A 20938-nucleotide genomic window follows, 5' to 3' on the forward strand; every position below is an offset into this window, starting at 1 on the left:
GGTTGAGGTGTATGACAACTTATAGGTTAGATTACTCAATTCCACTAGAACAAAGAAAAAGAAAGGCGCACTGTGTCACTTTTTGGTTGAGGGTCCGTCCACCTACCTGCTTGTTTCTATCGATATATCATTGCTCTGTTTAGAATGTTCCACAGTATGACATTAAACAGCTTTACCTTACATTTATTCAATTACAGATGGTTTTACAGCTCAAAAATATCGCATTTTCCACACTATTAGGCGCTCTGGATTATAAAGCGCACTGTCATTAAATGGTCTATTTTTGAACTTTTTTCACAAATAAACCGCACCAGACTTTAAAGGAAACACAACAGTGTGATGGGTGAGTGGTTTTGTTTGTTTGTGGCGTTCACGGTGACTCTGGGCTTTGTTCAGTTGTGGCGTGTAGGGAGGGTGCTGTCTGGGACCAACGGATTGTCGGCGTGTTCGCAGTGACTCAGTTGTGTCTAGAAGTGGCACGTCGCGCTCGCTTTTTCGGTTCGTTCTTCTGTTCCGTTCCGTTCCTCATCGGCGTGGAGTGTGGCTGCGGGTGTTTTTCGCCGCACGGTCGCTGTCTGCTCCGTGTGTGTTTGCGGCTTTGTAGTTTACTGAAGTCGTGCTGGGCGCTCTGGATTGTGGGGCGCGCAGACGTTTTTTGATGGTTTTGAAGGCTTATGAGTGCACCCTGTAGCCCTGGAAAATACGATACCTAGAAAAACAGACATTCTGACTGTGAGCGGGGTCACCTCTCCACAGATCCGACCTGTAACTTGGTCTGGTTCCGTTTCCATGATGATAGAAACTAGGGATGTAACAATATTCAAATCTCTCAATATGGTATTTTCACGATATACATCCCACAGAACGATATTCATTGCGATATTTTGTAGACGCTAACAAAATTGTGAACTTTTCCCTTTTAAAATGCCTTGTCAAGACGTTTGTTCTGTCATAAACCAAAGAATTAAGATTCAAACAGGTTTAAAAATGATGATTCTAATTACTATTTTTATTACTTTTCATGTAATCTGCACTGTAATGTAGCAAAGGATTATGGTATATGTAGTTCACTCAGTTTTTGCAGCACCAGAACAATAAATTGAAGCAAAGAGACTTGTTATTTGAGATACTGTGAGACTTCTGACGATACCATATCACAATATTTGAGTTATTGTTACATCCCTAATAGAAAAGTTTAATGCCATACTGTGAAACATTCCTGACAAGGCAATAACATCTCCACTGAGAAAAGCATCCGACGAACGGTTCACCACAAAAGTTACACAATGCACCTTTAACATCACTATAACTAAAATCTTATTACAGATATTACCTAATTCTTTGTAGATGTTTGTTATTTTACTTCTTAGTTGGATATGAGCAGATTTCACATACCTAGAGTTAATTCCTTAACTGTTACCAAGCAACCGTAACGTTAACAAGGGCCAAAACCTGTCGAATTTACACAATAGTGATGATTAGACAGATAAAAATAAATTACACCTTTATTTTGTTAAATCTTGATTTAAACAGAAAAAAGAAAAAAAAAGTTCATTGTGTGTAAATTGTTTGTGTATTTTGGACGGAAGTTTCAGTGTTGACAGTGCTACTTTCTGTATTTTTCCACATTTCTTCAGCTTTTTCCTCCACAAACTGACATTTAAGTGACGTAAAACTATTATAAATATTTACTACAGGTACTACCCCAAAATCAAGCCATAATTAGAAAAACTCTTGTGCACATTAAAAGGTGCACTGTGTAACTTTTCTGGTGGAGGGTCCGTCGAACGCTTTTCTTCATTGCTTTGTCTGGAATGTTCACAGTATGGTATTAAACCTTTCTATCTTCACGGAGACCAAACCAGACCAAGTTACGGGTCAGATCTGTGGAGAGGCGACCCCGCTCACAGTCAGAGTGACCGTTTTCGTAGGTATTTTTGAGCTCCTGTAATCGAGTAAGCGGTGAGGTAAAGCCGTTTATCGTCACACTGTGCAGGTGACGGACCCCCAACCTAGGCCTGTAACGATAACAGATTTTGCTGGACGATTAACTGACCAAGAATTTATTGCGATAAACGATAATATTGACATTTTGAGACCAATTTAAACTATTATAATGACCATGGAATAAAAATGCAAATACACCCTTTCAAAGATCAATAAACCTTACTTTCTAAAGAACATTTAACATAGGAACTGTAAGACAACCAAAAATAGGCCTAAATAAAACAGACTTGTTAACATAGGACTAGCCTAACGTAATTGATTTACATTGGTATGTAGTGGCCACTCTCTCGGTGACTGCTGCTGTTGCCTCGTCATTTTTGGTCATTTAAATGTTCGTATTAACCCGCGACACAGAATCCTGTTTCGCTCTGAGGGAGCCACTGTCCTGTCTGGTGTCGTGTCGGTGTTTTGTGGGATTTCAGTTTCGGGTTCTCCCGGGAGCTAGACTAGTGGTGTCTCTCGGGTTTGGGTTTATCGGATGTTTGGGGTTTGAAACGTTTCTTCTCATTGTTTGTGCGCTTGTTGCATTTGACGCACGTGGCTGTTGAGACGTGTCCCGCTCACCAGTGTTGATTCGGCATCATGACTTGTTTTGGCACTAGGCGATGAACTGTTTTGGTTCTGACAGCGGCGCTTGTGTTGCGGCTTCATGCGCTTTCTACACTCAGGCTGCGCACGCATCCGCTGTGCTGATAAACACATGCACGTTGGTTCAAGCGTCATTACACTTGTTAAACGAGAGGAGTCAGAGAGCGATAGAAGCTTCTTTGCGAGGAAAACAAACAAGCTGCAAATAGAATTTATCGCGGCCGGAAAAGTAATCGAGCTCATTAAAAGTTATCGTACGATTAATTGATTTATTGATTATCGTTACAGGCCTACCCCAACCAAAAAAAATTCCACAGTGCACCTTTAACTCTACCCAACCGTGGAAAGTCAATCCTCAACCAGGTCCAATGTTACACGGTCAATGATTAGCAACAGGATATGAGCCTGAGTGAGTGTTGAGCATTAAAGACTGGACAGGGTCAATATTCAATAACTCCAGTTTCCCTTAAGTGGAGCTGTGACACTGAGACCGGTCACTGACAAAACTCCATGTGGTCAGTCAATGGTGGTCATGCAAGCCGTAAATTGGTCTGGAAATTTGATACTGGGATTTTAAGTAAGGGGTTGTGGTTAGAAGGATGGATCCAATTGAAAAAAAAAAAAAAAAAAAAAAAAAAGATATCAGTTACAAGGGGATGACTACACTTTGGGGAAATCTTAGTAGTTATAAAATCAGCAGAATAGGGTCCATCATTAATGCTTTGTCCGGAATGTTCATAGTGTGGCCTTAAACCTTCCTATCGTTGTGGACACCAAACCAGACCAAGTTGCAGGTCAGATCTGTGGAGAGGCGACCCCGCTCACAGTCAGAATGTCTGATTTTCTAGGTATTTTTCAACAGTAAAACCACCTGTAATTGAATAAATGTAAGGTAGAACTGTTTAATGTCACACAGTGGAACATTCCAGGCAGAGCAATGACATCTCCATAGAAACAAGCAGGTGATGGACCCCCAACCAAAAAGTTACACAGTGCACCTTTAAGTCCCAGCTTTTGATTATAGCAGTATTACTTTTGTTTTTATTGTGTTAATGTGTTTTTATTATTACTTATTGCACTTAAAAAACTGTAACTGAATAAATGCAAGACAGATATTGATAGATGTTTAATGCCATGCTGGATGGAGACAAGAAGGTGGCGGACAACGCACGAGATTACACAGTGCAGATGAATTCATCCATATCCATAAATTAACAAGATAGTCCTAGTTGAATCCTGGTTGAGATCTGGCTGAGACCCCGGTTGAGTAATCAGTTGAATTCCTGTTTGAGTCCAAGTTAAGTCCAAGTACAGTCCTCAAATTAGTCCAAGTTGGGTCCAAGAAGAGACCTCAGATTAGTCCAAGTTGAGGCCAAGTAGAGTCCTCAGAGTAGTACAGGCGGAGTCCAAGTAAAGTCCAAGTATAGTGCACAGTTTAATCCAAGCTGAGTCCAAGTTGAGTCCAAGTAGAGCCAAGTAGAGTCCAAGTAGAGTCCTCAGAGTAGTACAGGTGGAGTCCAAGTAGAGTCCAAGTACAATGCACAGTTTAATCCAAGTAGAGTCCAAGTAGAGTCCAAGTAGAGTCCAAGTAGAGTCCAAGTAGAGTCCTCAGAGTAGTCCAAGTGGAGTCCAAGTATTGTGCACAGTTTAGTCCAAGTTGAGCCCACGTTGAGCCCACGTTGAGCCCACGTTGAGCCCACGTTGAGCCCACGTTGAGCCCACGTTGAGCCCACGTTGAGCCCACGTTGAGCCCACGTTGAGTCCAAGTTGAGTCCAAGTTGAGTCCAAGTTGAGTCCAAATTGAGTCCTAAATTTTGTCCAAATTTAATCCAAGTACAGCCCAAATAGAGCCCAAGTTGAGCCCAAGTTGAGCCCAAGTTGAGCCCAAGTTGAGTCCAAGTAGAGTCCGTTTAGAGTCCAAGAAGAGGCCTCAGTTTACTCCAAGTTCAGTCCAAGTAGAGTCCAAGTAGAGTCCAAGTAGAGTCCAAGTAGAGCCCAAGTAGAGCCCAAGTAGAGCCCAAGTTGAGCCCAAGTTGAGCCCAAGTTGAGCCCAAGTTCAGTCCAAGTTCAGTCCAAGTTCAGTCCAAGTAGAGTCCAAATACAGTCCAAGTAGAGTCCAAATACAGTCCAAGTAGAGTCCAAATACAGTCCAAGTAGAGTCCTCAGTTTAGCCCAAGTTGAGTCCAAGTTGAGACCAAGTTGAGACCAAGTTGAGACCAAGTTGAGTCCAAGTTGAATCCAAGTTGAGTCCAAGTTGAGTCCAAGTTGAGTCCAAGTTGAGTCAAGTTGAGTTCAAGTTGAGTCCAAGTTGAGTCCCTGGTCCAGCCCCGGTCCAGCCCTGCATTCAGTCCAATTTGAGTCCTTTGGGGTTGTATTTTTACCACGTGAAACTTCAGCCTCAGTTAATGATCAGTTGGGCCGTTGGTCAATGAACTCCGTGCGCTTTGATGACGACTACTGACTTCACGTGAAATACTCAAACCACCGTCATCGCCAAACGCTTTCTCACACCACCAACGCAACCGCACAACGCCACCTGCATCGTCACAAACAGAAAATCCCACCGAAAGCAAAGCAAAACAACTGAAATCAATCACTTAAAAACGCACAAAACTTAACTATTTAATTAGATAAGTCAAACATATACTGTGTTGGTACAATGAACTCAATGAACCGCCCGGCTGATGATCGGACGATAACTTTTTAATAAGTAACTACTATTTGGTATGCATGTGTTACTTTTGAGTACATTAAGAGGGCAAAATAGTTTAAATATTTATTAAAAGATGCATTATGTAACTTTTCAGGCATGTGTCGTCTCCATTGAGATTATTTCTATTATCTCATAGCCTGGGTATTTTCGCAGTATGTTTATCTATCCATGTCTATCTTGCTCGAGTCAGAAATACCTCGAGAATTCATGCTTCAAGTCAGCGGATTCGCCTCTCCACGGATATGACATGTAACTTCTAAGTATGCAGCAATATGGAATGTTTAGGCCAATATTGACATTGATATTTCTGGAAAAGATTGATCGTTTTCTACGCGTTTTGTACAGTATTTTTAAGTAGTTTTAGGTCACTCACACTTCCTAACATTTTTTAACGCAACAACCGAAACAAATAAAATAAAAATAGTCCTAAATTTGCCTACACTTGTTTCCAAACCTCATTTCATTTTTCTATTTTGATATATTTTAGACATGGCAGGATTTTTAGATTTGTTTTAGACCACCCGCACTTCCTGATGTTTTTTTTTTTAAAGCACAAACCAAAACAAATGGAATCAAAATAGTCCTAAATCTGTCCTACAAGTGTTTCAAACCGCTCCAGCATAAAAAAAAAACCTGGGATTCACTGTGTGTAGTCTCCATGCCAGAGGCTCAGAGCGGAGAGATAGAGAGAAGAGAGGAGAGGAAAAGAGGGAAGGAGGGAGGGAGGGAGCGGGGCCAGCACGAGGAGGAAGCGGTCACATGTTGGTGGGCTGGGGAGGGGGCGGGGCTGTGTCGTCAGAGCCCCTCCCCCCTCCCTCTCGCCCCTCTCCTCCTCCTCCTCCCCCCCAGCGATCACATCACATGACTGCAGCAGGCTTGTTCTGTAACTCCAGTCACGAGGATAGAGAGTAGTATTACAATGAGGCAGGGACACCGCGCCGCACACAACCACGGCATCCATTATACAGCCTGCTTTGAGCCTGCTTTGGTCCTGCTTTGGTCCTGCTTTGGTCCACAATTAGTCCATGTTTAGTCCATGTTTAGTCCACAATTAATCCACAATTAATCCACAATTAGTGCATGATTAGTACAGGTTTAGACCTGGTTTGGTCCAGATGTGGTCCTGGTTTAGTCCTGGTTTAGATCATATGTTGTCCTGGTTTCATTCAAATGTGGTCTTGGTTTGATCCAGGTTTAGTCCAAGTTTAGTCCATATGTGGTCCTGGTTTGGTCCTGGTTTAGTCCACATGTGGTCCTGGTTTAGTCCTGGTTTAGATCAGATGCAGTCCTGGTTTGGTCCAGGTTTGGTCCAGGCTTGGTCCAGGTTTGAGTCCAGGTTTAGTCCAGGTTTAGTCCAGGTTTAGTCCAGGTTTAGTCCAGGTTTAGTCCAAATGTGGTCCTGGTTTAGTCCACATGTGGTCCTGGTTTGGTCCCGGTTTAGATCAGATGTAGTCCTGGTTTGGTCCAGGTTTGGTACAGCCTTGGTCCAGGTTTAGTTCAGGTTTAGTCCAGGTTTAGTCCAGGTTTAGTCCAGGTTTAGTCCAGGTTTAGTCCAGGTTTAGTCCAGGTTTAGTCCACATATGGTCCTGGTTTAGTCCTGGTTTAGATCAGATGTAGTCCTGGTTTATTCTTGGTTTATTCTTGGTTTAGTTCAGATGTGGTCCTGGTTTGGCCCTGGTTCAGTCCTCAAGGTAGAGTCCTGGTCCAGCCCTGGTCCAGCTCTGGTCCAGCTCTGGTCCAGCTCTGGTCCACCCCTGGTCCAGCTCTGGTCCAGCTCTGGTCCAGTCCCATCTTATTTTCTCTTAAAAAATCATCCAAAAACAATAGAATCTTAACGAAACACGCAGTAACTCATAACTTAATCATTTGCATTGCTGCATTAATCTCTACAAACTAATCTGGGAGAAAAATTCCGCATGTTAACTGTAGTACGACCTTTTGCACAATCTCTTTTTGATGCACCGCTCCAGCCATAAACTACACCTAATCTCCTGATGCTTATGAACACGGCTGCTGGGAAAAGCTAGGTCACCCCGTGTGCAACGTTACGAGCAAAACCAGAATCAGAATCGCAATTTCAATGGACGCAATTGATACTTCGCCGTCACCTCCGTCAAATATTCGGCAGTTACCATGGGGACACGACGCGCGCATTAGACTTACCGAGCCCGAGAAGTTTCGAGATCGTCTAAAAGAAGAAAGAAAAACAGAAAACGGATTTAAACGACACATTTTCAGGAGCCTGTGACGAAAACGTTATGAGTAAGAGACGTGCGTAACGGTAAAAGTAATTTTGCCTCTCGTAATTCCACAATGTCGAGATTACATTTTACTAGAGCTTCTGACATAGCAGTGCCTCCAGTTAGCGTCACACCCCTCCAGGGAATGTTGACGATATTTTTAAGTGGCAAAAACCAAAATCCAAACATGTTCTGAAATGTGACGTTTGTCTTTTGGTCAATTCTTAAAAAAGGCGCACTGCGTAACTCTTCCGGCGGAGGAAAGTCAGCCGCCTGCTCGTTTCCACGGCGATGCGTCTAGAAAGTTCTACAATTCTGGTCACGCACTTATAAATCTCTACAGAAACTGGCGAGGCAAATTACAGGTTAGATTTGCGGAGAGGCGACCCCCATTCACGGTAAGAATGTGTGTTTTTGAAGATATTTTTGAGCACTAAAAAAACCTCAATTGCGAGACAGATTCGTTTAATGCCATACTGCGGACAATTTCACTTTTCCGTGGAGGCAAACGAACGTAAAAGTTACACGGCGCGCCTTTACGTTTGGTTGGACATGTTTTAAAATGCAAAACTTTGAACGGAATCCTGAAGCATACATCTTTTTTTCGCAAATTTCCTTAGGAGATGGAAAAAAAATATTCAAAATTACATTAATGGGATTTTGAATTTTGAACTGAAGCTTGCGAGGTATTGCAGCAGAGTCCTTGAGGTGCACAGACGAGGAAAGATAAGTAAAAACTACCACTGACTAAAGTGTGAGTTATCTGATAGGGTTATCTGAGCGACAAAAGCAGTGTTAATATTTACATTGTTGTTAGTGAAACTGTACAAGAATGAGGGGGAGTAAGGTAAGTGACGGACCAGTGAGCACATTTTAAGTCGTTTTTTTATTTGCTTGTGGTTTTAGTGTTGTAAAAAGCCCCGGAAATCAAATTCTAACTCCAGTCACGAGGATAGAGAGTAGTATTACAATGAGGCAGGGACACCGCGCCGCACACAACCACGGCATCCATTATACAGCCTGCTTTGAGCCTGGATTGGCTCTGGTTTGGCCCTGGTTTGGTCCTGGTTTGGCTCTGCTTTGGTCCTGCTTTGGTCCACGATTAGTCCACGTTTAGTCCACGTTTAGTCACGTTTTAGTCCACGTTTAGTCCACGATTAGTCCACGATTAGTCCACGATTAGTCCACGATTAGTACAGGTTTAGTCTTGGTTTGGTCCAGATGTGGTCCTGGTTTAGTCCTGGTTGAGATCAGATGTTGTCCTGTTTTAATTCAAATGTGGTCCTGGTTTGGCCCTGGTTTGGCCCTGGTTTGGCCCTGGTTTGGCCCTGGTTTGGCCCTGGTTTGGCCCTGGTTTGGCCCTGGTTTGGCCCTGGTTTAGTCCAGATGTGGTCCTGGTTTAGTCCTGGTTTAGTCCAAATATGGTCCTGGGTTGGCCCTGGTTTGGCACTGGTTATGTCCTGGTTATGTCCTGGTTTAGTCCTGGTTTAGTCCTGGTTTAGTTCTGGTTTAGTCCAAATATGGTCCTGCTTTGGTCCTGGTTTGGCCCTGGATTGGCCTGAGTTTGGCCCTGGTTGTCTCCTGATTTAGGCCAGATATGGTCCTGGTTTAGTTCTGGTTTAGCCCTAGTTTAGTCCAAATATGATCCTGGTTTGGCCCTGGTTTAGTCCTGGTTTAGTCCAAATATTGTCCTGGTTTAGTTCTGGTTTAGTTCTAGTTTAGTCCTGGTTTAGTCCTGGTTTAACCCTCATTTAGCCCTCGTTCAACTTCATAGCTAAAACTACTATCGAAACTAGAAACTCATTTGAGCGAGTATCAATACGAAAATAGTCAGAACCGATATTACGAATCAAATCTAATTTAATATCGTGACACTACCAAGAAAACTAAGAAAAATCGGTTTACTTAAGTTCTATTAATGCTTCTATTTTTGGCCGCAGCAGGATATAGGATGTGCGTTACCAACTGGGGGATTAAGCAAGTCGCCCACTTACCAAATGATTGCCGGTTCAATTCCACTCTGACCCAGTTAAGTCGGTGTTTTGAATCTACAGCAATTATCGTCACGGTGGTTGGTTTAGCTCTAACTTCCACCACCAGCGTGTACGTTTTTGTGTCCTTTAGCAACACACTTACAACTACAGCCTTCTCCAGTCACACTATGTTGCTCGATGCCGCAGTTGTAACGAGCAACGGAAATTTCCAATATGAACCTACTCAAATATAAACATGGATCGGTGTTGAATTTTGCATTTTAAAACGGCATTTTCGAACACTGTTAGGGTCCAAAGAAAATGGCTGAACACGTAGAGGGCTTTAAATTTTAATGCAAATATTACACACACCATTAAAATGCAATGGACGGACAAAGAGGCCGACGACGGAAGCCCGGCGATGTAAAATTCATGCTTTGAGTTCTGATTAAAGGCATATATATTACATTAAAAGCGAGCAGGTTAGAAACAAGGTAGAAAAAAGGCAAAAATGTAGATGTCCGCTTGAAAACGGCCGCTTCATGACATCACAAGGTGCATTTGGAGCTTTGGGGATGTAGACAGGTTAATAATAAAGAGTTACTGAAATGTGTGAATGAAACGAAACACAACTCCGGGTTTGTTTTTGAGGAGGTAAAAACGCTTAAAGGTTGTATAGAGGATTTTTTAAGGGAAGTGAAATACAGCGACAGTCCTTTTTCAAATGTTGTGCATGCGTGACACCACCTTCCTCCTCCACAGCTCCACAAGTAGAAACATCTCCTCCTGCCTCTTTACTCTAGAAATCACGTTTGTTTACAGCCAGTGTGCGTTCAGAATTATTGTTGAAGTGACCAGTCTAGAAATATTTTAGCGACCAACGCGTCAGTTTTTAGACCCTTCGTCTGCTTCTTTTGCGCAATCGCTGGAAGGAATCTCCAAGAATCACCTCAGTTTGGCTTCGCTCCTTTTCCCCTTCCCTTCTTCTTTCAGCGACCCCAAAAATGGACTTTCTTTTGCGGCGAACCGGTCGTGGATTCTCGTCCGCCATCGCAACAAACTTGGTGTGAATTGCGAGGAAGCGACAGTTTGAAAAAGCCTCTAAGAACCGCTGCATGAACCACGTAATCCCCACGAGCCGCGAGTCACTTACATTAGAAACGTAGGGAGTTTGATCGACAACCTAACAGCCAATAGAAAATGAGGGAGCCTCGTTTTCTATTGGCTGATGTTTATCTGGCCTCACTACATCCACAGATTTTCTTTTTTTTTTTTTTTTGGTCATCATAATTACAAGGCTGCTGCATCTCTGTAATGGTATTTTAAACTTTCATTGACAATTTGAAACTAAAAACAAAAAATCCTCCATACAACCTTTAAAGCTCACGAGAGTCCAGTTTGCGTAATATAGGGCATGTATATAGGTGTGTGTGTGTGTGTGTGTGTGTGTGTGCGTACAGGGGCTTGTCGTCTGTAATGCCTCTGTTTGTGAGTGAAGACAGAACTAAAAATAGCTCCTGTGTCCAGTCCTCCTCTCCAGCATCCGACCACCACACGCTGCATTAACCTGCTTAAACCGCCAATCAGCTGTGACAGGGCGCGCACACACGAACACACACACACACACAGATACACACACACGCACGAGCCAGCAGCGCGCACGTGAACATCCCTCGTGCACGCCGCTATAAAGCCAAACCGTGATGCAACTGAAGCTTTGATAAGAAGACATGAGAGGAAGTTATGACAACACAATGGAAGGTTTAGTCCTGGTTTAGTCCTGGTTTAGTCCTGGTTTAGTCCTGGTTTAGTCCTGGTTTAGTCCTGGTTTAGTCCTGGTTTAGTTCCTGCTTCAATCCTACTTTAGTTCCTGCTTCAATCCTACTTTAGTTCCTTGTTCAGTCCACCTTTAGTTCCAGCTTTTTGTCCAGGTTTAGTCCAGGTTTAGTCCAGGTTTAGTCCAGGTTTAGTCCAGGTTTAGTCCAGGCTTAGTCCAGGCTTAGTCCAGGCTTAGTCCAGGCTTAGTCCAGGCTTAGTCCAGGCTTAGTCCAGCTTAGTTCCTGCTTCAGTCCTGCTTTAGTTCCCGCTTCAGTCCAGCTTTAGTCCTGGTTTAGTCCTGGTTTAGTTCCATCTTTAGTTCCAGCTTTAGTCCTACTTTAGTCCTACTTTAGTTCCAGCTTTAGTCCTGCTTTAGTCCTGCTTCAGTCCAGGTTTAGTCCTGCTTCAGTCCAGGTTTAGTCCTGCTTCAGTCCAGGTTTAGTCCTGCTTCAGTCCACATTTAGTCCTGCTTCAGTTCACATTTTGTCCTGCTTCAGTCCACGTTTAGTCCTGCTTTGGTCCAGCTTCAAGTCTTGCTTTAGTCCAGCTTCAAGTCCTGCTTCAGTGCTTTTTTAGTTAGCAGTTCAGCTCCAGTCCCGCTCCAGTCCAGCTCCAGTCCCGCTCCAGTCCAGCTCCAGTCCCGCTCCAGTCCAGCTCCAGTCCTCAAATATATAAAGTTATCTGCAGAGGACTTGATGAATGCCATATTTCAACAACAATCGATTTAACGAAGACTGAAGCCAAATGAGACGTGAAAGCACTCGCTCAAACTTGACAACTGACAGTTTTAGCGCCGTGGCCAATACAGATAATTACACATTATACATAAATACACAGGAGAATCAATACAAAATATCCGCCTGGCAACAAAATATATGAAGTTACAAGCTGCTTTCTGATTGGCTAATAGATTTTATGTGATACTGCAGCTTATATCAAACAAACCAGCAAAAAACAATAAAATAAAGCGCAATGGCCATGTATCTATGAACCAGAAAATGTTTAAAGACCCTATATTATGCAAAATTGTCTCTTGTGAGGTGTTATAATGCTCAAAAACATACCTGGAGTTGTGTTTTGTTTCACTCGCACATGTTTCAGTATGCAGGATTTGTGTTTGCATTTGTTAAAGACGTGCGTATGAACCAAAAACACGACTCCAGGTATGTTCGCGGTGAGAAAACAGCTTTGTAACAGATCAGAAAAGAGCGTAATATATGGGCCCTTTAAATATTCTCCCCATGCCGTCTCGCGCAAGCTGCTCCTATTGGAAATGCATTAGCAGGGACCTGTGTTATTGTGTAAACAGTGAAGCGTCCAGTGGCTGTGTTAAAGATATGTGGTTGGAATAACGATGACAGGAAATGCCATATATGTCTATAGGGCATTGCAGCATTGTGAGTGTCATTGTGGACAGGAAACGGCAAAATGACCCTTTAAAAAACAGCATGACATATTTACGAAGCTACAGCGACTACAATTTGATGCAACAGTTTTTTTTTAAAATGTGATGAAAGTGTGAAAATAATATTGTAATGCACCGTTTCTCTGCTTGGAATGTTCCGCAGTGAGACATTAAACAGCTCTACTTTACATTTATCAATTACAGGTGGTTTTATCGCTCAAGAATACCTAGAAAAACCACATTCTGACTGTGAGCGGGGTCGCCTCTCCACAGATCTGACCTGTAACTTGGTCTGATTTGACAGAAATGTTTAATACCAGACGGTGAAGCATCAGAAAAGTTACACACTGCAGCTTTTTAAGACTGTCATTTGATGCTTAGTTTACTTTTACTTTTTTTTCAAATTTATTTTACTGTCATCAAAATATTATTCCGTCTCTTCTTGATAAAATCCACTGTACGTTATAATATACAAAAAAACAAAAAGATTTAACATTATATTTCAACTTTCTTTGGTCATTCAAAAAGCGCGTCTACTCAAGTCATCATCAGCTGCAGCCCTGACAGTGACGCGCTTAAAGCTGCACTGTGTAACTTTCAGCGGGGGGGGGGGGAGCTCCGTTACCATGGAGACATTGTTGCCATGCCCGGAATTTTTCTATTAAACGCGTCTGTTTCCATGGAGACGACAAGCACTGGTCCAGTTTGTGGAGAGGTGCGCGCAGTTATCACAGTAGAATGCAACTGTAATTAAATAATAATCGAGTATAATGCCCTACTGTGGGACATTCCAGGGGAAAAGCAATCAGCAATCTCCCCTGGCGTATCTCCATGGACACAACCAGGTCCTGGGCTATTGCCGGAAAAGTTACACAGTGCAGCTTTAGGCCAATTGTCACTATAGCTTCCGTATACAGATATTTGTGGCCATAATAACAATAAGGACATTTTGAGTGATAGCTCTTTAGACTGGATTGCTTTGGTGCACTGGGTACTGCTCTGTAGCAAAACCACTTTACTATTCCTTGGAAAGCCCGTAGCCAATTTATCAAAACCGTAGCAAATCATTAGCGTGTGCGTGTGCGCGTGCGTGTGTGTTATGAGTAGTGCTCCACTGCATGCAGCGAGTCAACACAACTTATGTTTACGGTCCAAATGTTTAGAATATCCAGCCGTGCGTGCAGGCCAATGGGGGTAACGTAAAATAAAATCGTACGTCAAAATATTGCGCACGTTTTGGGATCAACAAACCGCCAACATCGCTTTAATAACAACCAGGAACGATGCGCGGCGTACGTATCTGGGTTCTGTAACAGCAGCAGGCACGTTTTGTAATCGCACAGTTACGCAAATGGTTACAAAAACATACAATATTATCGAACTTTATGCTCAAATATCCACCCTGTGCGTTACATTAGGTGACGTAAAGCGCACCAAGCATCAAAGGTGGTCGGTGTTAACTTTGAATCGCCACGTTACACGCGCAGATCTTCCACTAAGCTCACGCAAGCAGCTTAGACCCGGGCTGAACAAGAAATGATTATGAATGCGACTTCCTCAAATCAACAGACACTTTATTTCAAACTGTGTGGGGAGATTTCAAAGCAGCGATCCAATACAAATCAGCCTTTAGTGCACAACTGTGATCACTTGGCGTGGAACGTGACAGAAATCAGTCATAAAACGTGTGGAATAAAGCCATCATATTACAATAGTAAGTCCCAAGGCTAAGTCCATGCGTTCGGGGCGCACCACGTGTCCAAGTCGGCACTCAAATTAAAACTTCCCTCAAAGAATGCGTCAAAACTTTAGAAAGCGCTTGTCTGCATACCAAATAATAATCCCTCCGTGGCAACAGCGCTCAACCACGGCTCTACCGCCAAAAATAAAGCCATTCCGGTACATTCCAATCGATAATCCTGTATTTTACTCCTTGTGGCTGATGGCATATCCTTCCCCAAAAAGCACGTGAAAGCCAGACGTCAAGCGTGGAGTGTCGGCGCACACACACACTCACGCACAGACCCGGAGAGAGACACCGGCTGATGCTGCCTGACAAGCCCGCACAGAGCTCGCACAAACCGGGCTGCAGCGTGCACCAGAGCCGGTAACGCTCCCGATGCGAGCCCGGTGCAGAGAGCGCAGAGTCCCGCGTGTCCACAGAGGCCGGTGGCTTACCTGGCTGCCGGAGTTTTCAGTCAGGTAATTGAAGACAAACGAAGAGAGTTCCTCATCCAACAGTGGAGCGCAGTCCGCCATCTTCTAGTGAATGAGGCTCGTGGGGAGGCAGGCGGAGAGGTATAGGAGAAAGAGAGGGAGGAGGAGGAGGAGCTGTGGCTGGGGACGGCCTGCAGGGGGCGCGCTACTGTTTACACGCGCACACACACGGAGAGACGAGACCAAGGCCAAAGGTGGGACTGAGAGAAAGAGAGAGATGCAGAGGGATTATTATATGTTTGAAAAGGAGTAGGAGAAATAAACAAGAATAATTGTAAATGAAGTCAAGTTAACTGATCCAATCCAATCCACTTTATTTCTATAGCACATTTCACAAACAAACTGTTTCCAAAGTGCGGCACAAGTACATAAAAATAACAACAATAATAAGATGATAAAATAAACTACTAAAATAATACTGGTCTTAAAATAATAAAACCACTGAAATAAAATAAAACCAGTAAAATAAAAATAAAAACAAAATCATAGAATAGAATAGAAATAAATAAACCAATAAATAAATTAAATCAGTAAAACCAAAAAAAAAAAAAATCACATAAAAATAAATAAAAGACACAGAGGAGCACACAACTCACGCGGTGTTAAAAGCCAGAGAATAAAAGTGGGTCTTCAGACGAGATTTAAAACTCTTCACTGTGGGTGCTGCTTGATGACATAAAAATCATATAAAAATATAATATCTGTATTTCTGTATGTGATACACTCCCGCAGCCGCTGATCCTCAGGCAGGTCCTGTGACTGTTCCAGAGTCCAGGCTCCGGACAAAGGGGATGGAGCCTTTTCAGTCCTTTTGAGTTTATCTCTTTTCACTGGTTTTAGCTTGATTTTATTTCTTATGTATTTTTATACTATTTCAGACATGTCAAACTCAGGCTCGGGGGCCAAATTTGGCCCACGATATAATTGTATTTGGCCCACGAAATCATATCAAATCTGTATTAGAGCTGCCCGCAGGTTACAGATCAGCTATAGAAACATTATTTATTTAAAATGTTGTTATTGTTTTATATTCTGTTTGTTCTGGATTCAATGTTTAAGAAAAACTATTAAACATTTATTTTAATGAGAAAAGGTTGAACATTACATATCTTGAAAGAAGAGAAAACATGCAGATGTTGTGGAAATTTTTAATATAATAAATATTTAAAATATTTAGTTTGGACCATGATTCAGTCCCAGTTTGAAATTTTGGCCTCTGAATTTGAGTTTGACACTCCTGGACTATTTCTTTCTTTTTATTTATTATAATTAGTTGGATTGTTTGCATCATTGTCTGTTATTTATTTCTTCTGTATGTAAACCTTGTTTTTAAAAGTGCTTTATAAGCACAGATTTAATATCATTATTATTATTATTCTAATAGAACATGATATAGGCTGTTATAGACTGAACTTACACGTGCACTGTGTAACTTTTCTGGTGGAGGGTGCACACCTGTAGCCTGATTCATCAGCCGGTTTCACTTCGTGGAAACGGTCTGATCTCGCAGCATTAGGATTCGTTCACTCGACGGTAGGTGGGTACTTTTTTTATTGAACCAGTCGCTGCTGTTTGGTCGTGACGTATGTAATACACCTGTATACTGTCTATGATTGTAGTTGTACAGAAAATGTTCTGCAGTAACGACACTGAGCTGGTATTAATAATGCAAAATGCATAAAACGCTCAACAATAATTTAAAATGTCATAGATATTGTGGAAGACTATATAAAAGAATTATTATGACTTGTAAATATATGTTATTGTGGGCTGACAATAAGGAGGGTTTTAATATAGCCAAGAGAGAGTGCTAAATTGCTCAAACATGATTAGGTGACAGCTAAAACCTCCTCAGGCATGATTTTCATGAGGGAACAATGTTATAACATGGTAGAAAGCTAAAAAGTAAAAAAAATCTTACAAGGAAATGCAATTGTAAGGTGCCGTTTCAAAGAATGTGTAAAAAGCATTAAGAATAATGACTTTTAATTCACAAAAAAGTCACATATCAAACATTTTACACTAATAGCATCATGTTCATAATTCCGTTTTAATCAGAGCTTTTAATATCACACACAAGCGCTCTTTCAGGTTTAGTTTTATTCAGATCTGCACAAACAAAGCCCCAGTCTCTGCGATGGGCACTTTCAAAACTACACTATTACTGTTCCTATGGCAACTGCAAAAACTGCGAATGTCACTCATCTTTTGTAAGAGTTGATGGAGCCAAGAGGTGAGGCAAAAATAAACCAAAAATCTGCAGAAAAAAAATAAAAAAATGTGATGAAGTTTTTTTTATTCTTGTTGGTGCCATTCTGAGGTGGTGCGTAAAATGTTTTAAAGGTGCATTGTGTAACTTTTCTGGTGGAGGTTAAATGCTTTTCTCCATGGAGATGTTGTTGCTTTGCCTGGAATGTTTCACAGTATGGCATTAAACCTTTCTATCTTCATGGAGACTAAACCAGATCAAGTTACAGGTCAGATCTGTGGAGAGGCGACCCTGCTCACAGTCAGAATGAGTGTGTTTACATGCACATCTGTATCCCGGTTATGATCGGGTTTTTTGAGTATCCCGGTTTCTTCATGGTGCATGTACACACAGTACCCCGGTTTCAGTGTCCCGGTTATTAGAAACCGGGTTACTGTAGCTGGTATATTCCGATAGTAACCGGGATACTGTGGCATGTAAACGCAGTATCCCGGTTACTGCAACATAAAGTTGAGTGCACATGTGTCCAAAAGACACTTTCCAGTCTTTTCAACACAACAGTAGCGACATAAATACAATGACCAACATAAATAAAGTGACCAAACGAGTGAAATGAGTGTAAAATAAAGAGCTGCGCTAAACCTGCACATGTACAATCTGCACTCGTACGACCTGCACTCGTGTGATCGCTGAAAAGCTAAAACATGAACTATCTTCTATACGATATACACACAGAACAGACTCACCATCATCAGCACCTCTTCTGTCACAAAAAGATCACACATATTCCACAGAGTCGTGTCATTTAGGTTACGTTCAGACTGCAGCCTGAAGTGACCCAAATCAGATTTTTTGGCCCCTATGTTCCTGTATCTGATCTTTTAATGACAGTCTGAACGACACAGATCCGATTTTTTTCAAATGTGACCCAGGACACTTGGATATGTGCTCCTGAAACCGATACATATCTGATCTTTTGACATGTGACTTCAGTCTGAATGACCAAAGTGCATTCATCCACCTACACGTTATCAACAAACCACAAACGTCACTATTCTGCGCTGAAGTAGGTGAGAATTGTTAATGAACTCCTTGTCACTGAAGTGAAGCACATCACCACTCACCACTCTTGGCTCCGTCTCCACATCCACATGTTCCTTTCAACGGACGTCGCTGCCGCTGCCCCACAAAACACCACGACCAAAAACCTCGTCCTTCTCCTTCTCAATCTCCTCCTTAAAACAAGTAAGTTGTTCATGTTCTGGCTCCGGTACGAGAGGAACTTTAAAATCTCCAGGTGCTCGATGCTGCGTCCATGTTTGGACAACTTCCATAAACACAGAGACGCTCACTGCGGTTGACGTCGTCGTGTCTCCAGTGTCACATGTGGGACACTTTTGGGCTGTTTAATGTTCACACTGGAGTCACATACAAGTCACATTTAATTGGAAATGTGAACGACCTCGCAAAAACATCGGATTTCACAAAAAAATCGGAATTGAGCGTTAAGCCCTGCAGTCTGAACGTAGACTTAGTCCAAAAGAAGCTGATCACATCAGCGGCACAAGGAGCAATCTGTTTTTATCATCCCTAACAGTTTATGCAAATGAGCCATGTGGTCTTAAGTTTCATTTCTATAAAATGTAAAAAAAAATTTGATCAGAGCTGAATTATCTGATCAAACAGGCTGATGTGGATCTATAGTGGTTCTGGTTTATATGTTGTAAAGTTGAGTTTATTTATGCAAAAGATTTTAATGAAGAATCTTTTGGGTTTGATGTGTGCAGTGGATTGTGGGAGATCTCACAGCTCCTCACCGCTGGTTAAACCTCCCGAGCTTCCGACGCTAAAGGAGCTCACGGTTTGTATTTTTCCTGGATTATTAAATTGATTTAAGTAAATTTTTGCGCTTGTGCATTTGTTAGATTATGTCACCGGGATACTCCATTTGATCATGTACACAGGGATATGAGTGTCCCTGTTTCTCAGTGCACATGTAAACGCAGTAACCCGAATACTGACAGAACCGGGATATGGATAATAACCGGGATACTGATGTGCATGTGTACACACTCAATGTTTGTTTTTCTAGGTATTTTTGAGCGATAAAACCACCTGTAATTGAATAAATGTAAGTTAGATCTGTTTAATGTCATACTGGGGTCATTCCACGACAAATCTCCCAATGCCCGACCATCTCAGATTTACTGGAAAAATTCTAGGAGGTTCACACACGGAAGTCCCAAATTTTAGCTCCCAACTCCTTATAGTTTTGTCATTAAAAATATTTTATCAACTCTCCGCTGACCTGTCTTGAGCAGAGTTTTCCAAGGAGCCACTTTCAGATTGTCGTATCTAAAAAACTATTTAAGGTCTTCAAATTTTCAGGGGTTAAAATTTGGCAAATGTAGTAAAGTGTAGAATCTGGATTTTACACATGTGCTTTTGGTTTATCACAGATTTCTGGGGGCTTGAATTTGCTCAAAAATTCTCCTCTTCAAATTTGAGGGCATGTTTGAAGGACTGTGGAAAGTGCAATTTCAAAGACAGAGGTTTGATATTGAACATACATCTTCCCACACACGCCACTGTGGATTTTGTATTTTAAAACTGAGCCTCTGTGATGAACGCTCTAGAAGATATTAAGTGTTAAAAATGGAAAAAATAATATGGTGCCAGCTTTACCATGTTTTACCAAAAAAATGAAGCACCCACCAACATAAAATGGATGGTTTTAGAAAGACTAGAGGTCTGTTTTTAACATATAAAACATTTGTAATGGTGTTCTGCCTTATTTTTGCAGAGCATTCATGGACTACAGCAATCTGAAAGTGGCTCCTCAGAAACCTCTGCTCAAAACAGGTCAGGGGGGAGTTGATAAAATATCTTTTAATGAAAAAAATAGGGAGTTGTAGCCAAAATTTGGGACATTTCCTAAGTGTATGAACCTCCTAGAATTTGTTCAGTCAAATCTGAGATGGTCGGGCAGAGGCGTTCGGAGATTTGCTGTGGAATGTCCCAACAAGTGTGGACCAAGTTACATATGGCACTTTTAAATCTACTCTAGTGATCCAGGAGCACATACTGAACTGTGTTTTGAGACTTTGTTGCAGCTTGTTGTGTAGGAGAAGAAATATTTAACCAGGAAATTGTTTCACAAGTGTTTTTTTTTTTTTCACACTTAAAAGTTAAGTGTGAGGAGGTTTTAGTCTGAGGAACCACCGCGTTTGAATTGCTCAGAACATGCATTCTTACTGTAAGCAGAATCGCCTCTCCACACATTTGAAATGTGAAGAGTGGAGCCGAGTGCAGGATTTTCCAAGAAAAATTGACTTATTCCTCTTTACATACAAGTTCATGTTAAATATTGTGTTTAATTTTTTTTTTCTTAAAGTTTCAGGTTGTTCATGATATTATAATATTTTGTAAAAGAAAGAGTTCATCAATTAAAAAAAGATTTCTGTAATAGATTTGCGTTTCTGTGCACAAATATGTGACCAACGAATCATTATCCGTTTTTTCATTTTGGTTTTGGAGGCAAATAATGAAGAATTATTTTTGGTTTTATATTGAAAAACGAATGAACACGGATTCAGCTCCGTCATTTCTTAATCATCAGACTGTGTTAAAACAAAACTCAAACTTGAACAGAGCTTCAGACAGAGGGATGCTTACAGTGAGCATCAAAAGTATCCACAGCTATAAAATCATTCAGGTGACGTCCGGCTCCAGAAAGTTACGTACAGTGCACCTTTAAAGAAAACATTG

At 41.8% G+C, this 20938-nt stretch overlaps 1 protein-coding gene across 2 annotated transcripts in view; it reads right to left on the reverse strand.

The window, feature by feature from the left end:
* ppargc1b (peroxisome proliferator-activated receptor gamma, coactivator 1 beta) overlaps positions 1-15025 on the reverse strand; it is a 247846-nt gene extending 232821 nt beyond the window's left edge. For both annotated transcript variants that reach the window (XM_020919957.2, XM_055158969.1), the window contains exon 1: positions 14923-15025. In XM_020919957.2, the coding sequence (XP_020775616.2) occupies positions 14923-15003 (81 nt within the window). In that variant the 5' untranslated portion in view covers positions 15004-15025. The remainder of the gene's footprint in view (positions 1-14922) is intronic.
* Positions 15026-20938: the final 5913 nt, after the last annotated feature.

The sequence above is a fragment of the Boleophthalmus pectinirostris genome, unplaced genomic scaffold (genome assembly GCF_026225935.1).
Source record: "Boleophthalmus pectinirostris isolate CB_2022bp ecotype Guang Dong unplaced genomic scaffold, ASM2622593v1 HiC_scaffold_23, whole genome shotgun sequence".
Taxonomy (NCBI): domain Eukaryota; kingdom Metazoa; phylum Chordata; class Actinopteri; order Gobiiformes; family Gobiidae; genus Boleophthalmus; species Boleophthalmus pectinirostris.